The sequence below is a fragment of the Lemur catta genome, chromosome 18, assembly GCF_020740605.2.
Source record: "Lemur catta isolate mLemCat1 chromosome 18, mLemCat1.pri, whole genome shotgun sequence".
In the NCBI taxonomy this organism is placed as follows: Eukaryota; Metazoa; Chordata; class Mammalia; order Primates; family Lemuridae; genus Lemur; species Lemur catta.
In genome coordinates, this window is record NC_059145.1 from 28177024 (window position 1) to 28195658 (window position 18635).

General features: G+C 43.0%; 1 protein-coding gene across 10 annotated transcripts in view; it reads left to right on the top strand.

The window, feature by feature from the left end:
- Positions 1–16488: 16488 nt before the first annotated feature.
- The window catches only part of CADPS (calcium dependent secretion activator), a 440985-nt gene continuing 438838 nt past the window's right edge, over positions 16489–18635 (top strand). For 4 of the 10 annotated variants that reach the window (XM_045529937.1, XM_045529940.1, XM_045529939.1 and 1 more), the window contains exons 1-2: positions 16856–16995; positions 17098–17293. In XM_045529937.1, the coding sequence (XP_045385893.1) occupies positions 16856–16995; positions 17098–17293 (336 nt within the window). Of the gene's footprint in view, positions 17294–18635 lie in introns of all 10 variants that reach the window. The other 6 variants (XM_045529934.1, XM_045529931.1, XM_045529936.1 and 3 more) reach the window with 3 other exon arrangements.

Sequence of the window (18635 nt, forward strand, 5' to 3'; positions counted from 1 at the left end):
AAAACTTGCAGAGGGGGTGGCAGTAATCAACTCTTGATTACTTCCCAGTGTGACTGTAGAGGTGCCCCGAGCAGATAGTGTGTAAAGAAAGGCAGGGTGGTGGGAGGGCACGGGCTGCCCATCGTCCTGATGGCATAGAGTGCGTGCAACAAGGGCAGCCGGGGCAAGGGGGGTTTGGCTAGGGATGCTCCATAGAAAACGGTAATTCCCACTCCCCATGTCAAGATTGCAAATGACATTTAGAATTCATCTACCACTGCCATCCGATGGAATTTTCTCCAAGAAGGGACTTGTTCTATATCTGCATAGCCACATGTGGCTATTGAGCACTAGAAATGTGAGTTTAAATAACCACATGTGGCCAGTAACACATTGGCCAGTCCAGGTAGAGGCCATCCTTCCACTGCCCAGCATGGCTTTGCCAAAACTGTGAGTCAGGGAGCTAGATCCCTACTCCCATGACTGCATTCATAAGAATTAGCATACACTCTAGGATAGACTCTGAAATCACACTGCCTGGGCTTGAATCCTCCTCTTCTACTTATTATCCATGTAAACTCTCTGTGCCTCAGTTTCCTCATCTGTAAAATGGAGATTAAAAACTGTAAAAACTACTTCCTTGGGTTGTTGTGAGAGTGAAATGAATTAGGGGCTGAAAAGTACTTTACATAGTGTCCAAAATATAGTAAAAACTTGAATAGATGTTAGGCATGCATTAATTCAGTCAACATTTAAGTCTCTACTACTGGGCAGACCCTGTGCTTAGTTAAATGATAAGGAACAGAAATGAACAAGACATATTTCATTCCCTTAAGAAGCTTTTTAATCACTGCTTCACCTTTAGAATTTTTATTTATTCCACTTCCTCTGGTCCCACTCCGTCTAAATAGTAGGCATCGACCAGCAATATCTGGCAGTGGGGAAAAGGCAACACCTCGCACGTTCTAGGCACTCATTACATAGTTGCAATTTTTCTCTTGTTGAACAAGATTATATGATTTGCAGAGCTAGAATGGACCAAACTTTTGCTGCATTCTTGGCCTCCTGCATGCTGGGTGCTTGGAGGACGAGCAGATGCTACCATGTTAGGGTTTGCTGTTCTGCTTCTCTTCCTCTGGCCATATTTCAGAAGCTGCATGAGATTTGGGGATGTGAGGGCCCTGGGGGTAGTGGCTACTCCCCGAATTCAGAAGTCCAACAAGGCACTCACAATCATCATTTGTCTTACCTAACCACATAACACACTATAGTTTTTTCTTTCCCTAACATCCATTGATCTTTCTTGGGAAGACCACACCCATATTTTCCTTGAGGAACCATTTCTCCCTCATTCCAGTTGATGTTCTTCAGTTGAGTGATTGTGACTCTAAGATTAGCACGTGATTTTGGATCAACTAATCAGAGCATTGCATGCCCTCGGCCAAAGTGAATGAGCAAAAGTGACATTTGGCCCAAATAAGTCCAAAAATGCTCAAATGAAAACTTTAGGGGAACTCTTGGGAAGAAACAATATTTCTTTCCAAAGGATTTAAACTGAAAGAATGTTGTCTGGAGTTGCCTGGGGATGTTACGAGAAAAGTCCTGCCCCGGAGTAAATCAACACAAAGCAAAGCAGAACTGAAAAAGAATGACTGGAGGCCTTGGCTTGAGCCCTGGGCCTGCTTGTGCCCGAAGCACTATTGCTGTACTTGTTATATGAGCCAAAATATTGCCTTACTTGCTTCAGCCAGTTTGAGTTGTGGTTCTGTTTCTTGTAACCAACGCAGGACATTGCCTCGTCCATTTCCTCAGTGCTACTAGGGCTGCACCCAGCGACTCTCCGACTCTCCATAAGGAGCAGAGGGGCCAGGTGACCTGCACTCTGCTTCCCACAGTAGCAGCCTCTGGAGCCCTAATCGCAAAAGACCAAGTGGCAAAGCTGATCACATGCTCATGGCAGCAATTTTAAGGATGTCCTGTGTGGGACTGACCCTAAGAAGGGATTCTAAAAAGAGCCTTGCTTATGTAATTTAAATGCTTAAAATAACTACAGATTGAGTCTGAGAATCCCACTGGAGCTCATGACTGCCTAACCTGGGATGGAGAGGTCAGAGATTCTCAGTGAATGAAAAATAGGCTAAGAACAAAATCATCTCTTATCCTCCGGCAGAGGATAAGAGCGGGTCACGACTCCAAACAGCAAATTAGGGACTGCATTTATTTAACGACTTCTCAAAAATACCTTTAGCAGCACAGGAGGAGAGCTGACCCATTTTTTTAAGTATGGAATCAATAGACTAATAAAAGTAATTCTTAAAAATAGCTTTCTCTTCTTAAAATACATTTCCTATTGAACAGCAACCAGAAGGAAGTTTTTATTCGGGCCCTGACTCATTTTTCTATGGATGGAAACGGTAAGGCTGAAGCCTTGGTTGTTCGCAGGGATGCTGTGCCCAGGGGGTCCTGTTCCTGGGCGAATACTCCAGCCCAGGTTTCCCAGCTCCCCTTGGCAAGCTGCTCCTCCTCCCGCAGGTGGGGAGAGGGGGCAAGGCCAGAGAGCCTCCCAGACCAGCTTGTGCTCACATCCTGTTTCCATCAAACTGAAACTGGAAACTGAGAGCAAGAAGCAGGGTCAGGAGTGCTGAGAATGACAACTCAAAACAGGGAGGGGAAGTCCCCTGGGAGGAATAGCTGCATAGATTATTCTGGAGCTGAGCAGAGGAGAGAGAGACAGAGGAAACTGATCTTCAGAAAAAGGCAAACCCTTCAGGATTGGATGTGATTTAACCTGCGTGGACACTGTCATTTTCTTGGGCTTGGATGTTTCCTCATTCTAACTCTTTAAGAATGACACTGTCATTAAGATCCCATTTTGGCCCCCCACCCGCCACCCCTAAGATTTTTTCCCCCTACATGTGTATAAGAAAATATCCTTCTTTCTGCTAGGTTCTGTCCAGCACTTCCTACACCAGTAATAATTTGGGGTTGATGTCCCATACCCTCCATCCAGTGACATGGGAATAAAAATTCCCTAAGGAGCAACTCTTACATTGGGGACACAGGTCATAGGCACCAATTTCCCCTAAGCCACCAGATAAAAATGCATATTCCACAAACCTATTACGTCAAAATCTCAGGGCATGGAGCCCAGAAATTTCCATGTTTAAAATTGCTCTCAAGCATCCCTTATGCACATTAAAATTTGAAAACCATAGTCCAATGGTTACAGATAATGTTTTGAGTTGCCATGGGCAGATGGCAAAGTAGAAAGTCCTATCACCATGTGCCCTCTGATGTCCAGGGGAAGGCCCCACATGAAGGTGTGCTGTTCAAACTTGATTGCATGGAGAAATAAAGAAGAAAGGACAGAAGCATGGAATCCTGCATTTTCCCTCCCATTTCATTGTCCAAACAACAGGTACTGTTTTCCCCTAGTTCGTGAACAGAGACTCACCTTGAAACTCTCAGAAACTCCAAGCTCTTTTGTAAATTCAACTCAGTCATTATTATGAAACTTGTGATTGATGGTGTTTTATGGGCTTGGGAGTTTGGGCTGTCCTTCATGCCACCAGAGATGGTAGTGCATTGTGAAAAATATTTTCTCATGGACACAAATCTGCGTTTTTGGTACTGGGACAGTGCAGCCATGCCTTTTGAGCTCTGAGATTAAGTAATGCTCACAGGAGGGACAACATGAAAATGAAAAACTTGTTTCAATATTTCTTTAATTGGAATTTGGAAAAGATGGAAAATGAAGAGTAGAAGTTGTCAGTGGGATGTGGAGTCAGATATGATTAACAGATGCAAATGGAACCAAAGGGGCTTCTGGGGGGGCAGACAAGTGAAAGTGAAAGTTATCCGTGATGATTTTTGAATGGTACTAGAAGCAAAGGTAGTAATAACGATGATAAAACCCATGAGATCAAACGACTTTCCTCAAGAGCCCTCCCTCCAAGTGAGAAATTGAAAAACAAAACTAAAGAGGGAGTCCTGGCGATGCCCTTATTGGTAGTAGCTGTGTGTATGAGGAGTATTAAGAAAACTGGGTGATGATTATGATGATGAACTGTAACATTCATATTCCCTGAGCTTACTACTGAATCTTTGGAATGATTCTATGAAGTTAAGTACTGTAGCAAAGGAAACTCAGGTTCTGAAACATTAAGTAACTTGTCCAAGATACATGTATTGAACAGGTAGTATGGCCAGGATCTGAAGCCAGCTTCCTGTTGCAAAGAATTTGACTCTTAAGTCTTTTAAAGATTACCTTTATAATGGCCAGAATTCAAGCTACAAGCTAGAAGAAATCTTAAAATCTCATTTGTCTTGTCCTATAGTATACTGAAGTGTCTAAGTGCACAAGTCCAAATCAAGACTATAAGTTGAACCAGGCACATTAGTGAGTGCCTGTAGTCCCAGCTACTCAGGAGGCTGAGGTGGGAGGATCACTAGAGCCCAGGAGTTTGAGGCCAGCCTGGGCAACATAGCAGGACCCTGTCTCTTAGAAAATCAACACCATGAGAAATATGAGAGAAAACATAAAGCACTATATTAGGGTTCTCCAGAGGAACAGAACCAATAGAGGATTATAGCTATAACTATCTATATCTATTTACATCTGTACAGAAAGAAAGAGAAAGAGAGATTTATTATAAGGAGTTATGGAGGCTGAGAATTCCCAAGACCTGCAGTCAGCAAGCTGGAGCCCCGGTAGAACAAATGGTATGACATCCAATCCAAGGGCAGTAGAAGACCAATGTCTCAGCTTAAGTAGTCAGGCAGGAGAAGTTCCCTCCTATCCAACCTTTCTGTTCTATTTAGGTCTTCAATTGATCAGATGGGGTCCAGGCACAGTAGAGAGGGCAATCTGCTTTCCTCAGTCTATCAATTCAAATGTTAATCTCATCCAAAAACACTGTCACAGACACACCCAGAATAATGTTTGATCAAATATCTGGGCACCTTGTGGCCTAGTCAAGTTAAAACATAAAATTAACCACAGCAAGCACTTAGGGTCTAAGTAGATTAAGCCAACACTCCATAAATGAACACTGTGTATATCATAGTCTTTTTAATTATCATCAACAACATTGACCATTATTACATTACTCTTATTCTCCAAATAATGGCAAGCCTTAAAGGTTACTTAGAGTTTGCTAAAGCTAACAATAAAAATCCAAATTAAAAATAGAATGATAACAAAGCAGGTTGTGAGTAGATCCACCTGCTCTGGGAAATTTCTATGTGATTCAATGTTGACCAGGGTGACAGAGTTAGGATTTGAACCCAGGCCTATGGGATTCAGCATCCGGGCATAGCCTTAAGCCTCTGCTCCCATATATCTTCCTGTCTAGGAAACCCCTTCTCTTCTTCTCCTTTAGGAAAGATATTACCTTAAAATGTTTCTGGCACTATCATAGAGACATATTTCAACATGGACAGAGATTCTTCCCAGATCACCCTCTTTGGTACAGTTTCCATCTTTCAGGCACGTTCAACTCCCCTTCCCTATTTCCTCTTGCTGCTTCACATAGCAACTCTCGCTAGTCCTAGGTGATCCGTAACCCCCAGGCATAGCTCTGTCCTTGGACATTCCAGAAGATACTGTCATTTTTCCTTTTATTGCCTCTATTCCCAACTATACTGTGAGCTCCTTGGAAGCAGAAAACTTGGCCCATTTCACTTTGTATTCTCAGGATCTCACACAGAAGCTGGTACATAAGAGGGGCTAAATGTGTGTATTAAACCAATGGAAAAAAATAATAGAATTCTAAAGTCAGGAGTCACTTAACAAGTCTCCATATACTTGCTATAAATAATAAGGCTTATCAGAGCTCCTGCTCACAAAATGTAATGTAAAGGACAAGTGATGCTACTTCCCATTGTTAAAAACACACCCATGTTTCAATTAGTTGAATCAAGATGTCTTTGGGGTCCTGGAATGCACTTTCAGGGCGCATACACCAGAACTCTTGGCTCACTGTACGGTTTCACATATAATTCTCGTCACTTAGCATACTCAGGCTTAAAAATTGGCACATGCTGAAAGGAATCTCTGGGGTAGGAGAAAAATCCTGATTCCCTGATATGTTCCAACAGGGACAGAAGGATTGCAGCTTCATTTCCTGCCAATTTTTAAATTATGAATATTTTGGTATGATTATAAGTAAGCAAGGCAAGCCTACCAGGGAATCAAATAATCCCAGAACATGAAAACATAGATTATTGTTTTCCTTCCCTCTTCCTCTCAAGTTGATTTGTTTTGCCTTTGCAAAAGAAAATAAGGTCAGGTGGCAGGAAAATTACATTGAGAAATTTAAATCTACAAAATCATAGCAATAGGAAACTTGTTCTCTTTTACGCAATCAAATCATTCAAATGTATAACTCTCCTCTTTTTTTTTTTTCTTTTTGGAATTATGAACACATTGTTTGACTAATTGAAGCCCTCCTTCACGTTAAAAAAAAAAAAAAATCACCCCGCTTGACCTTCCAAATACCTCTCCTGGTTGGGTAATCTCTTTAGGAACTACCTCTTTAAAATATTCCTGGTAAACTACAGACAGTTTAAAAAGAATTCTTAATTGAGAACAATAATAGAGGTGAGCCCAGACTTCCTTTCAAGTTTCTGGAGTGAAATAAAAAGCTTAGATTTTATGGCATATTTCTGTAGGAATCAGAAGCACGGTTTTTGTTATGTTAATGAAACACACACTACTATTTGAGGACTCACTATATTTTCCTTTCATAATAAAGCACTTTCAGAATCCAGACAGATTAGGTTAGGGCAAGACTACCTTTCCCATCACCATTTTATAAGCAAATCTTCCAACCTCCAGCATATGTTAGTTAGTGAATTAATGAGAGCAATAAACAAAGAAACCGAGATTAGGGATGAACACACTCAATGGAAAACTTCATCTTACTCCAAAATTGTCTCTCTTTTTTTGTCATTTGAATGTCATTGCTAAATATAAGATGAGAGTGCTTTCTTGTATACTTCCCTTTATGTTTCACTCTGGTTCACAGACTTTCTGACTCACCCCTATTCATGATCAAACACAAATTTCACAAAAGGTTTAATTGCATCTAGGCTTTAATAAATATTCTACTTGGGATCTGCAAATAAGACTATAGGAAGGTGGGGGAATCTTTTTGTTATGCAAATACAAGCTAGGGGAAGCTCTTTCTGAAAGCTATTTAGCTGAGCCCTCAAAAAGCAATGTTTGAATGGCCTTTTCTTTCTTTTTTTCTTCCAGGAATGTCAACCTCATTACAAGTCTGGTTATAACATCTTATGTTGTGGTCATTTGGCAAACAAATTCTTCCTGAGATGAATTTTGATAAAATATATAATGATAACTTCAGGTATTTTTATAAGCTGTCTCAAATGAAGCTCTTTGTTCAAGGATGGAAGGTTAAGTTCTTGATAACAAAGTAGAATTTTTCCAGAAGCTTTTCCAACAGGACCTGACCTCTCTGCAGAAGGCAAAGCTGGATATATCTTTTCTTATAGTTCTCCCACTCGGTGGGACACAAATTCATGCATAATATTGATAAGAGCCTCCATTTCCCGAACATGTGCCATACATTGTGCTAAGCATTTATTTTTTTGTTTTTTTTCTAGTGTGCAAAGAACTTAAATGTGCTAAGAATTCTAGATGCATTAACATGATTCCTCTTCACAAAAACTCTATATATTGTCAGTATTTTATTGCCAATTTCAAGGTTGAAGCACAGAGGATCAGAGAATCAACCATATTTTCCCAAGATCACACAGCTGGTAAAGTCAGGATTTGAACCCAAGTCTCCCTGATTCCCAAGGGACAATTTGTACCCTTTATGCAATATTGATTGTTTTAGATTCTTCATTCAGGTGTCCTTTTTATTTCTAGAAACAACTAACTGAATAAAACAAGAGGTACCTGGACATGGTTTGCTCAGTGAACTTCGTCTATAAAAATTAAAAATCAGTATACAAAGCATGGCAATAACGAGGGTGATTATGGTTTTAAAAAGACCAGATATTTGATCTTGGGACCATATTGATAATTGTGGAATATAAAGATGATCATGGGGATGGCAGAAGTTTGCCTTTATCACCTAGATGCCATTCAACCTGGGCAAATTTGGGGGGAAAAAACAGACCCTTAACAGCCTACAATTTCTTTTATATTTTTGAACTAGTTACTCCTATGGGAGAGTAATTTTAAAGTCACATATTTTGTATCGTGAATTTGGGTACAATTTGAACATTCATGACTTTTCATCTCCCAACTAGTAAAACGTCAACAAGGAACTGAACACTTAGTATCCTTTAATAACTTATATATAATTGAGCCATGATGAAGTCATTTCCACTGCTCTTGCGGTCACCAGAGGGTATGCATCTGTATGGGTGGAAAAAAACAATTGCTCCCTTTTATGTGATTACTCAACCTATTGCCTGAAGGCATCATCACACCCACAAGGTTTTCCCATTTCCACACATTTTCCGAACTAATCAAATGAGTTGTGGCTACTGCATGGTAAATGTGCTGCTTAAATGCCTGGCAATACAAATGACTTGGTGACTTGTAGGGCTCTCATGTTTGGCAGTACAAATAATAATGAAAGGAAATACAAGGCCTTATGGTTTAGGTCTAACTGTAGCCTCTCCACTGTGAGTTGACTTTGAGTGCAGAATATTCTTTAAATATTTATTGCTTTTCCTATGAGTTGGTTGAAATGGAGACTGATTTTCACTAGTCCAAGGAAAGTGTGTATATTGCTCTTTTTATGGCATGAAGTAATGCCCTGCAAGGAAAAGGTGGGAACGTATCTCCCTGGAAGTTACTGTGCCTAATCAAACACTCCAAGCGTTCCCTTTAGAGTCCTGCTTGACTCTTCCAACCTAAATACCTGTCATTGTTCTTCACTTAACTCTCTTCCGTATGCTGGTAATTTCTAAAAATATAAAAGTAGATTAGGGTATCAGAGAGGGCGAAGAAGGAGAGGTGTTAAATCTATACTGAAAGAACACACCACCTACTCCCTCCAAGACCTGTGTTGTTGCCTTATACCTCACCTTACCATAGGTCGTAGGTCCTAGGTGGCCTTTCTCTGAAGGGACAAAAGATTTCTCACTGGCCTTAGTAAACTATATCCCTCTGCCTTCCAAAAAAATAGGGCTCAGCCTTGTTATCTGGAATAAAAGATAGTTATCGACAGTATCACCATCTCCACTGGCATTTATTAGAAGTTTACTATGGACTCTACTTTGTTCTAAACACACGTACGCACTAGTTTATTATCTTTTTCAAAGATATCGTGGAAAATAGTGCCAAAATTCCAAATAAATACAATTGATGGAGAGAAACCCACCCTTGAGGAACAAGTACAGGGGGTTGTCCAGGTTCTTGGTTACAGAACAATCAGGAGTTCAAGAGGCTGAGCCAGTTGGTGAAAAGTGGTAGCTTAGGTCATGATCATGCAGGGAGAATGATAGAGTTTGGATGTTTTCCCCCTCCAAATTTCATGTTGAAATTTGATCCCCAGTGTTGGAGGGGGGCCCTAGTGGGAGGTGTTTGGGTCATGGGGGCAGATCCCTCATGAATGGCTTGATGCCATTCTGTTGAAAAGCGCCTTGCACCTCCCCCACCCCTTGCTCCTTTCCTCTCACCATCTGATGCCTGCTCCCCCTTTGCCTTCCACCATGAGTAAAAGCTTCCTGAGGCTTTCACCAGGAGCAGATGCTGGTACCATGCTTCTCATACAGCCTGCAGAACCATGAGCCAAGTACACCTCTTTTCTCTATAAATTACCCAGCCTCAGATATTCCTTTATAAGAAAGCAAATGGACTAAGACAGAGAATGGTGATAAAGTTCAGAACACATTATCCCAAAATATAGCACCTTGGCATCTGAGAAAACAGTGGAAGCAGGAAGGTCACTATCACCTTCCCATACCCTTCTTCTCTAAAGCAATCCATAAAACCTAGAAGGAATTCTCTGAACTTCCTCTAAAGCAAGTCACAAAGACCCTCATGTGAGGGGGCCTTCCTATACCAGAGGAAAAGAATGTCTTTATCTTTGAAGACACAGGGACACAGAGAAGAATCTGAACAAAAAGGCTTTCCTAAGTTCTTCCCAGTTTACTACAATTAGATCATACCCACCTTTGTCTAATTATGGTTTCCATGACTGTTCATTCTTCATCAAACCTAACAATAAAAATCCACAAGTTTCCCTTTTTCTTTGTGTCTTAATTTCTGGGGGCACCCATAGCATGTAAAATTTATATTAAAAAATATGTATGCTTTTCTCTTGTTAATCTGTCTTTGATTATAGGGCCTCAGCCATAAACTTAATGATAGAAAAGGAAAAAAGAAATATTTTCCTCCCTAGTGAAGATAAACTCCTGGATCTCTGCCAACCAAGTTTTAACCTTCTTCAGTCCCCTCCCCAAAAAGAGGGAATATTTGCCTGGTGTGGTGGCATGCACATCTAGTCCTGGCTATTTGGGAGGCTAAGGCAGAAGGATCACTTGAGCCCAGGAGTTTGAGTCCACCCTAGGCAACAAAATAAGACCCCTATCTCTAATAAATAAGTAAGAAGGAATATTAATCAGATTTATCAGGTAAAGTATGCCAGTTGAGATAAGTTTACTAGTGGGTAGGTCTCTGTGCATTAAAAAAGTGTATCACCCATGTATATCTCTCTTCTGTTGTCTTCTTCCATGTGACTGGGGTGAATCAATTCAAGACCTACAAGGGGCAGGCTCTTCTATCTTTTTGCAGGCATGCCTAATTGTACTAATTATTATTTCAGTTTCCTGTACCTTGTAACTGACCAGAGGATGATAACATATCGAGATGTGAATTCTGGCTTATGGGGGTAGATAATCTGTTTAGATATAAAGCCAAAAATACACAGCTCACTCTAGCATCATCAGAGTTCTGTGTTGGGGCACTATTGAGCCCTGTCTTAGCTATCATCATAATGGCATTATGATTTGTATATGCAATTATTCTTTATATATACCTCTCTCAAGACTCACAATGAAAGAATAGAATTTGTACATCCACAAGTGCCTGGTTGGAATATACCAAACTCCATCTTAATGCAAAACCAAGTTCTTATAGAAGTTCCTTGTTTCTCATGGTAAATCATGAGGTACATGTTATGAGTAAAAAATAACAGCATGTCAGCATCTCCTTAAATACTATTTTGGAACCAGACTGGGGCAGAAAGTTCTTATTGATGAAAGAAACAAGAGAAGAGTAATGGAGTTCTTACAGATAATGGGCTGGAATGGTGGACTCTAATATGGAAGAAGAGTCAGTGTCAACCTAAGAAGAAGAGGAAGAAGAACTCTCCTATGAGCAGAGCCCAGGACTTGATCTACAAACTTCCCTTTTATTAGTTTGATTGGGCATGGAGGTGACCAGAGTTGGTTTAGAGCATTTCCCCCAAATGTGTTTACCCCTATTAACCCCTAACCCAGATGACGGTATCTATTCTTTGATCAGAACCCATCCTTACATTTTTGCTTATTTTCCTTTATTCATTAAGTCTCTCTCAATCTCCTTTTCCTACTCACTTTCTTCCTCTGAAAGACTGGGTGAGACTCATATGTTTTAGAGCAGCCTAAATTAAGGAACCCTCCATATTCAGTTATTTAAAACTGAAAACACCTTTGTTAATATGAAAATACCCTGATTTCAGTCATTTCTATTTACAATTTGCAGAAAGCCTTCCAGTTGAAAGCCACTAGAGTTTGTGAAAATAATTAACTCTAACCCAGACAATCAACTCAGAGAATTCTTTTGAGAAGGTGAAGATGTAATGTTAGCAGCATTTATCAAGGCAAATCTAATTGGAGAATTGGGCTAATTAGACAAATTATCTACCTAATATCTTATCATGTGAAAACAGCTATTTGGGTACATTTTCCCTTTCGATTTGCTGGCATGTAAATTTATTCTAGAGTCAATGCAAAATGACAAAACCCTCCATCTCATCCATGTACCAACATAGAGTGTATTTCAATCCATACCACACCTAGCTCCCACTTCTGTTAAAAGAAATTGTGCATGCAAGAAACATGATTACCCTTGTGAATAGTTGGTTTTCAGCATTCAAGTTAAATATTTATTGTAAAAATGAGTTGTTCCATTTTTCTTTTTCATCTTCTTAAGTAATGACGGTGGCTTTCCAAGACCAATTCTTGCAAGTAATATTATTTATCATTCCAAAACATGTTTTGTTGCCTGGAGTGAAAGAAGATGTTTTTGTGTGGCTTGATTTTTATTATTTTTAGACTTATGATTATCTTTTAATTTCATCCTAAACCACTTCATTTTGCTTTAGCAAGAATCATTAAGTGATGAAGAGCAATGATGAAAAGTGGTTTTCTCAAACAAAATAGATCATTTTCTTAGACCCTGACAATACTGTGCAAAACAAAACAGGGATCAATTACATAAAAAAGCAAATCTTCTATTATTCAGATCTATTTCTGATTTTTTAAATGTTTTCCTTCCAATTATTTGTGTCCAATTCTAGTCCTATAATTTATTACAAGTCCCTCTCTTCACTTGAATAAAATTAAAAATCACTTTTAATGTATCATCTAAATCTTTTGTCATTCTAAGGGAAATGAGTACCACTATCCCCCATTTTACAGATGAGGACAGTGAATCATTAAATAATTTGCTCAGGATAGCTCTGCTATTAAGTGACAGAGGCAGAACTGCCTGGGTTGAGAGCCCAGGCATTTAACTTGACCTAAGGCACACCATAAGGTTCAAATTAATCCATTTTTGGAGCTTGTGAGCTATTCTTATAACTTAAAAAAAATAATTATTGATTGGATAAGAAGATTACAACTAGATGTACAACTAATACAAAATTTATTGAGATTTTTATAAAATATTTAAGTTGGCTAAACTATCTTCTAGTAATATACCCAACAAAAACATCAACATGGGAATTAAATTCAGTTATATTTGATTGAAATGTTTTATGAGTGACATAAAAAAGTGATTGTTTTTCACTAATGTGTCTATTAACTGCCAACGAATCAGATATTTCCTTATGTTGTGGCCTTTGACACAATCACGGCAAACGCTTCAGAGGAGAATAGAGATCATCTAGGTTAAGATTAGAAAACCCTGGTTTGGTGCCTCAGTCATTTTTGTTTTCTCTAGACTTTGATTTTTGTGGGTGGTTTACAAAATTCAATGTTATAGCGTCTACTTTCATGGTACAGTCTCCAGATGGCTGACTAAAATTTATTCCGTCACCTTGAGGTTATCCAAGTTCCCTACAAAGCAGAAGGAGATGTGGAGCAAACACGCAAGCACCTAAAACAGCTTCTTGCAGGATATCAATCCTTAGGTATATTGTCATGTATGGTGGAATTGTATTTTTTTTAATAAAAACACAGATGTCAAGAGGTAGAGAAAAGTTAATAGCTTCTGGATATATTCTGTGGTTTTGTTCCTTTACTGTTTGTTCATCAAAATGTACATTTAGGGAAGCCACAACTCCTAGTTCAAATGCCTAAAGTTCTGGTTGGCCAATTTTATCTTCAACACTACAAATAGTTTTAATATCTCCAAGGGCATTGAATTGACTTTCAGCTCAGGTAAGCAATGTCTTTGAAGGGGTCAGTTATAGATTGAACTCTTTGTTCTGCTACTTTCCCCTCTTCTCACTACTGTATTTGACTAGTCTAAAAAAAAAAAAAAAAAGGACATATATTTAAAAAGACAGCAATAAACACCATTTGAAAAAAATTATAGAAGTATTTCTGGTAAAATATGTTTTTAAGCCTTTTTGACTGAATATTCTTGAGGAGGAATTGAGAAGATTGTTAGATTTTTCTAAGCAATGTTATATTTAATACCCAAATCATAGGTTTATATGATTAACAAAAGGTAGATATTTTCTATATTAATGACTATGATTGTAAAAAAAAAAAAAACCCTAAATGAATGTTTAAATTTAAAAACCAAACAAAACTTTATCATAGTAATTGAGAAATTCCAAATGGCAATGGAGAGGGAATTCATGGTCATTCTGCCACCAACATCTGATGTGATGATATTGAAATGCCTATAGTTGCTTAAGAGGCTGGGCACAGTGGCTCATTCCTGTAATCCTAGCACTCTGGGAGTCCGAGGCGGGAGGATGGCTTGAGCTCAGGAAATCAAGACCAGCCTAAGCAAGAACGAGACCTCGTCTCTACTAAAATATAGAAAAAAATTAGCCGGGTATGGTGGCATGCACCTGTAGTCCCAGCTACTTGGGAGGCTAAGGCAGGAAGATGGCTTGAGCCCAGGAGATTGAGGTTGCTATGAGCTAGGCTGACCCCATGGTGCTCTAGCCCGGGGAACAGAGCGAGACTCTGTTTCAGTCATTCATTCATTCATTTATAAATAAATAACTTAAGGAAGAAATATTTAATTAGTAAGTGTCCTTTGTCTGGCCTTCAACAACACCCCCTCCCCAAATTGCCACATACTTCTTAGCTAACTTAATTCATTTCTTTGTGTCCTAAACAGAGTCCCTTCATTTAGCTAAATAGATTATAATTCCAAGTCTTTTTTTCCTCCTCCCCTCACCCTTACCTACCCAAACCCTATCTCCATAACAGTCTTTAACTTTACTTGATCCCTTGCCCTATCACTATGGCTTTGCAAACCAGTTTTTCCACTTTCAATAGCTTCCCTTTTCACCACCCATTTATATGATTTCTTTCTTTAAAATTTAACTCTCTTCTTTGGGAAGTATATGATTCCCTTCACTCCAGGTTGCTTCATTCACACAAGCTTTTTGCACCTTACTAACCTGGATTTGTTGATATATTGCCTTGAAATAAGTACTGTCAATCTTTTTCACATGTTTATGTTATATATCACAAAGGAGATTATAGACTCTTTAAAGGAATGTCTTCTAAAAATTCCATCTACCTGAAGCACCTAGAACAGTGTTCACTTCATACAAAGGTGCTGGATAAAGGCTGTTGATTGATTGAACCACTGCATTTTCTATTCCAGGAAAATCAGCACAACATGATTTGCACATCTTTTATTTCTTTAGAAAAATTAAAAAGTGAGGACTGCCAACCTGTAGCAATTCTCATGTCATTCAGTTTTTTTACTTTAAATTTATACAGAATGTGTGATAGCCACACAAGTAGTGTTTTTGAGCTATGGTGGCAAAGTCAAATATAAGCCATCCAAGTACTTAACTCAAAAAATCAAGCAGAATTGTTGGAGTTAATGTGAAACTAGATGTTGTTTTGAGTTCATCTGCAAGACTCAAACAGGCTATCCAGAAAGCTTCAATTTACTATTGAAGCCTACTGTAAAACTCACGGCAAACTGAAAAATACATAAAGGCAAACGTGATGTAAACTTTAAACTCATGCTACACTATTAGAATCACTCCCACAAGTATCTACGGATAATTAGAGAATTAGAAAATACATAAATATAGGAGATGGGGTGGGGGGGGAGGTGGAGAAGTCTCTAGATAGTCTAAGGACCAAAGGTGGCCTGTGCCGGTTTGTTTTCAATCCATCTGCGGGTCGCTGATTAGATTCAGCACGCTGGCCAGCTCCCCTGTCCGTCGGGTTTATTGGCCTAAGGAGCAGGGGGAAGCAAGGCACCATCTGCTGCTTTGTATTAATAGTTTACCCGAGAGGCAGGGGTGAGGACAGCGCGACAGGGTCTACGCATTAGATGTCGACGCCGCTGAGTTCTTGGGGTGTCTTTGTCTGATCTCGGGGTCCTCACTCCTCCCCCCAGATCCTTCAGCGAGCCACAATGGAGCGAGAGCGGAGCAACCAGAAACCCTTCCATTTCTCTGTAGGCTCGCCACAGCAGAAAGTAATCCCAGTTCTTGGGAACTGAAGGAGATTCATCGTAGCTTTTCAGGGGGTAGGCAAGGGAGGGGCTTCAACTTAAATGGTTGAGCCGCATGGTCGATACACCAATTCACTCAAAATCTGATTCCCATTTATTTTAATTGGAGTAGGCGCAGGTGGAGCAAGTTGCAGGAATCAGAGTTTACACAGGTGGGACGAACACGCTGCCCAGCCCCCACCGCCCCCGCGTCCCAGGTATAAAGAAGCCCGAGGAGCCGCTGTGGACCCTTTCTTTTCCGTATGGGATCTCGCGGACTTCCTCTTAAGTGAGACTCCTTGATTTAGCGTTTCCAAACGGACAGCCCGCTCTTGGCTGGCAGGAAGTCATCGCTGGTTTACTTCTCCCTCCCCCAAGAACTTTTCCTCCGCGAGAGGCGAAGAGGAGAACAGACAGGGAGAGCTGGGGCTCCAGGGGGAAATTATCCACAAAGGGGAGGGGGCGAGAAGGGTAGCAAGGCATTAGGGTCAGAAGTACTGGCTCTGAGGCTTTGCGGACGCTCGGCGCTCTCCCCCCTCCAGCCCTCTGCAGCAGCCCTTTACGCCGCGGACACGGGAGAGTTAAGCCAATAAACACGTAAGCGCCGCTCCCTCCCCAATCGGCAAGATGCCTCTTCGGCTCTTGGCTGCATCGACAGCTTGCAACACTCGGCATCTTTTCTGGAGGCGCCTCCTTCAGCGGCTGCAGATGGCATCCGGCTGCGGGCTCGGGGCTCGCAACTGATTCTCCCCCTTGCCCACCTCGGGTCCACGGACGCACCTCTCCCTTCCCCTCCTCCCCTTGCGCTCCTGGGTCTGAGCCCAGCTCGCTACCGCCGGGCAGAGGAAGCAGTCGCGGCGGCTCCCTGACTCGGAGAGAGGCGCCCACCCGGGAGAACTGCCCCTCGGCTGCTTCCAGCGCTCCCCCCACCTTTTGCACTCAAGCCGGGGGCTCCAGAGACCCCCACCCACCCCAGGCTCCACCATGCTGGACCCTTCGTCCAGCGAAGAAGAATCGGATGAGATCGTGGAAGAGGAGAGCGGCAAGGAGGTGCTCGGCTCGGCCGCGTCCGGCGCGCGCCTGTCTCCCAGCCGCACCAGCGAGGGCTCGGCCGGCGGCGCCGGGCTGGGGGGCGGCGGCGCCGGGGCCGGGGCCGGGGTGGGCGCCGGCGGCGGCGGCAGCGGCGCGAGCAGCGGCGTTGGGGCCGGGGGTCTGCAGCCCAGCAGCCGCGCCGGCGGCGGCAGGCCCTCCAGCCCCAGCCCGTCGGTGGTGAGCGAGAAGGAGAAGGAAGAGTTGGAGCGGCTGCAGAGAGAGGAGGAGGAGAGGAAGAAGAGGCTGCAGCTCTATGTGTTCGTGATGCGCTGCATCGCCTACCCCTTCAACGCCAAGCAGCCCACCGACATGGCTCGCCGGCAGCAGAAGGTAGGTGCGCCTGGGAGGCCCGGGGAGCAGCGCCGGGATGTCGCCAGGCGGGCGGGGCGAACAATGGGAGCTGGCGGCGCAGCTGGAGAGGAGGAGCAGAAGAAGGTGGAGACCGCGCCCTGGGGAAAGGGCTACGGGGCGCCCTCCCAGCGGCCGGGCCCGGCCCGGCCCGGCCCAGCCCAGCCCGGAGCGCACCAGGAGCTACGTGCGAGCGCCGCGGGGCCTGGAGCGCAGCGCAGCGTGCCCGACTCCCAGTCCGGGAGCGAGGCAGGCAGGTCCTGCTTTGTCGCCTGGGAGGCTGGGGAGTGACTTGCAGCCCGCGGCGCCCAGAGAGGCCTTGCTCGCTCGCCGGGCTCCCAGCGCTCTCCAGCGGCGGGCGGCTGCGCTCAGCTCCGGGCCCGCCCTCCTGGGCGTGCGCTCGGCGGGCGGGGGCGCCGATGTGGAGGGAGAAGAGCGCCTTGGAGCAGCGCTCCGCCAGCCGGGGCAGAGAGCAACCGCAGGGGCAGGCGGGAGAGAACAAGCCCGGAAGGCAAAGCTTCCCGTGACTCTGCGAAGGGCACGCTCCTCTCCCTCCTCGGGCCAGCTGATCGCCCACTAGGGTCACCTAAGGGCCCCGGCACGGCTCCCCTCCGGCGGGGGTTCTCTCCACGGCCCCTGACTCTTCGTCACTAACCCCAGAGCAGGAGAACGCCCCCTGGTCCTTCCACCCGGGTCCGCCTCTCCACCTTCCTCTCTTTGACCCTCTTCTCCTCTTCCCAAGGTGACTTCGCCGCCACCTTCTGGCTCGCCTAGGCCCTCCCAGCCCTACCGCTCCCGACTTGATAAAGTACAGCTGCAAAAAGCCTCGCAATTATAGGCATCAAAAGCTTTTTGTGTCTGAGGCTAGGGAAAGGCTGGGGCGGCTCTGGGCTGCCTTTGATGTTTAAAAAAAAAAAAAGTGCCTATTTCTATCAGCTGTTCTCCAGCTAGAGCAACAGGGGTGGGGGCTACTGCTGGACGAGGGGCAGTGTAGTGGCGGGGGTGGGGGGACCAGAAAAGAAGTCAGGATCCCAGTTGGAGTGAGTTAGTGAAGAACATCCTATTCTGTCTCTTAAATGAAATCTGCCGCACTTGAGCTAACAGAAAAGCCAGTCAAGCCCCCAGAGGGGCAATGTGAGAAGCCAGCCCCAACCCCATCAAGACTGTGAGACTAGTTTCTTAAAATAGTGAATTTCTCCGTTGCTGCCGTTTAAGACTGAATTATATGTTGCTGGAGTGGAGTGTTAGGTTTTCCGTATTTATCCACCCTTATCTTGAGTTAGCACAGATTTCTCTGTTTGTTTTGCTGATATATGTACACACA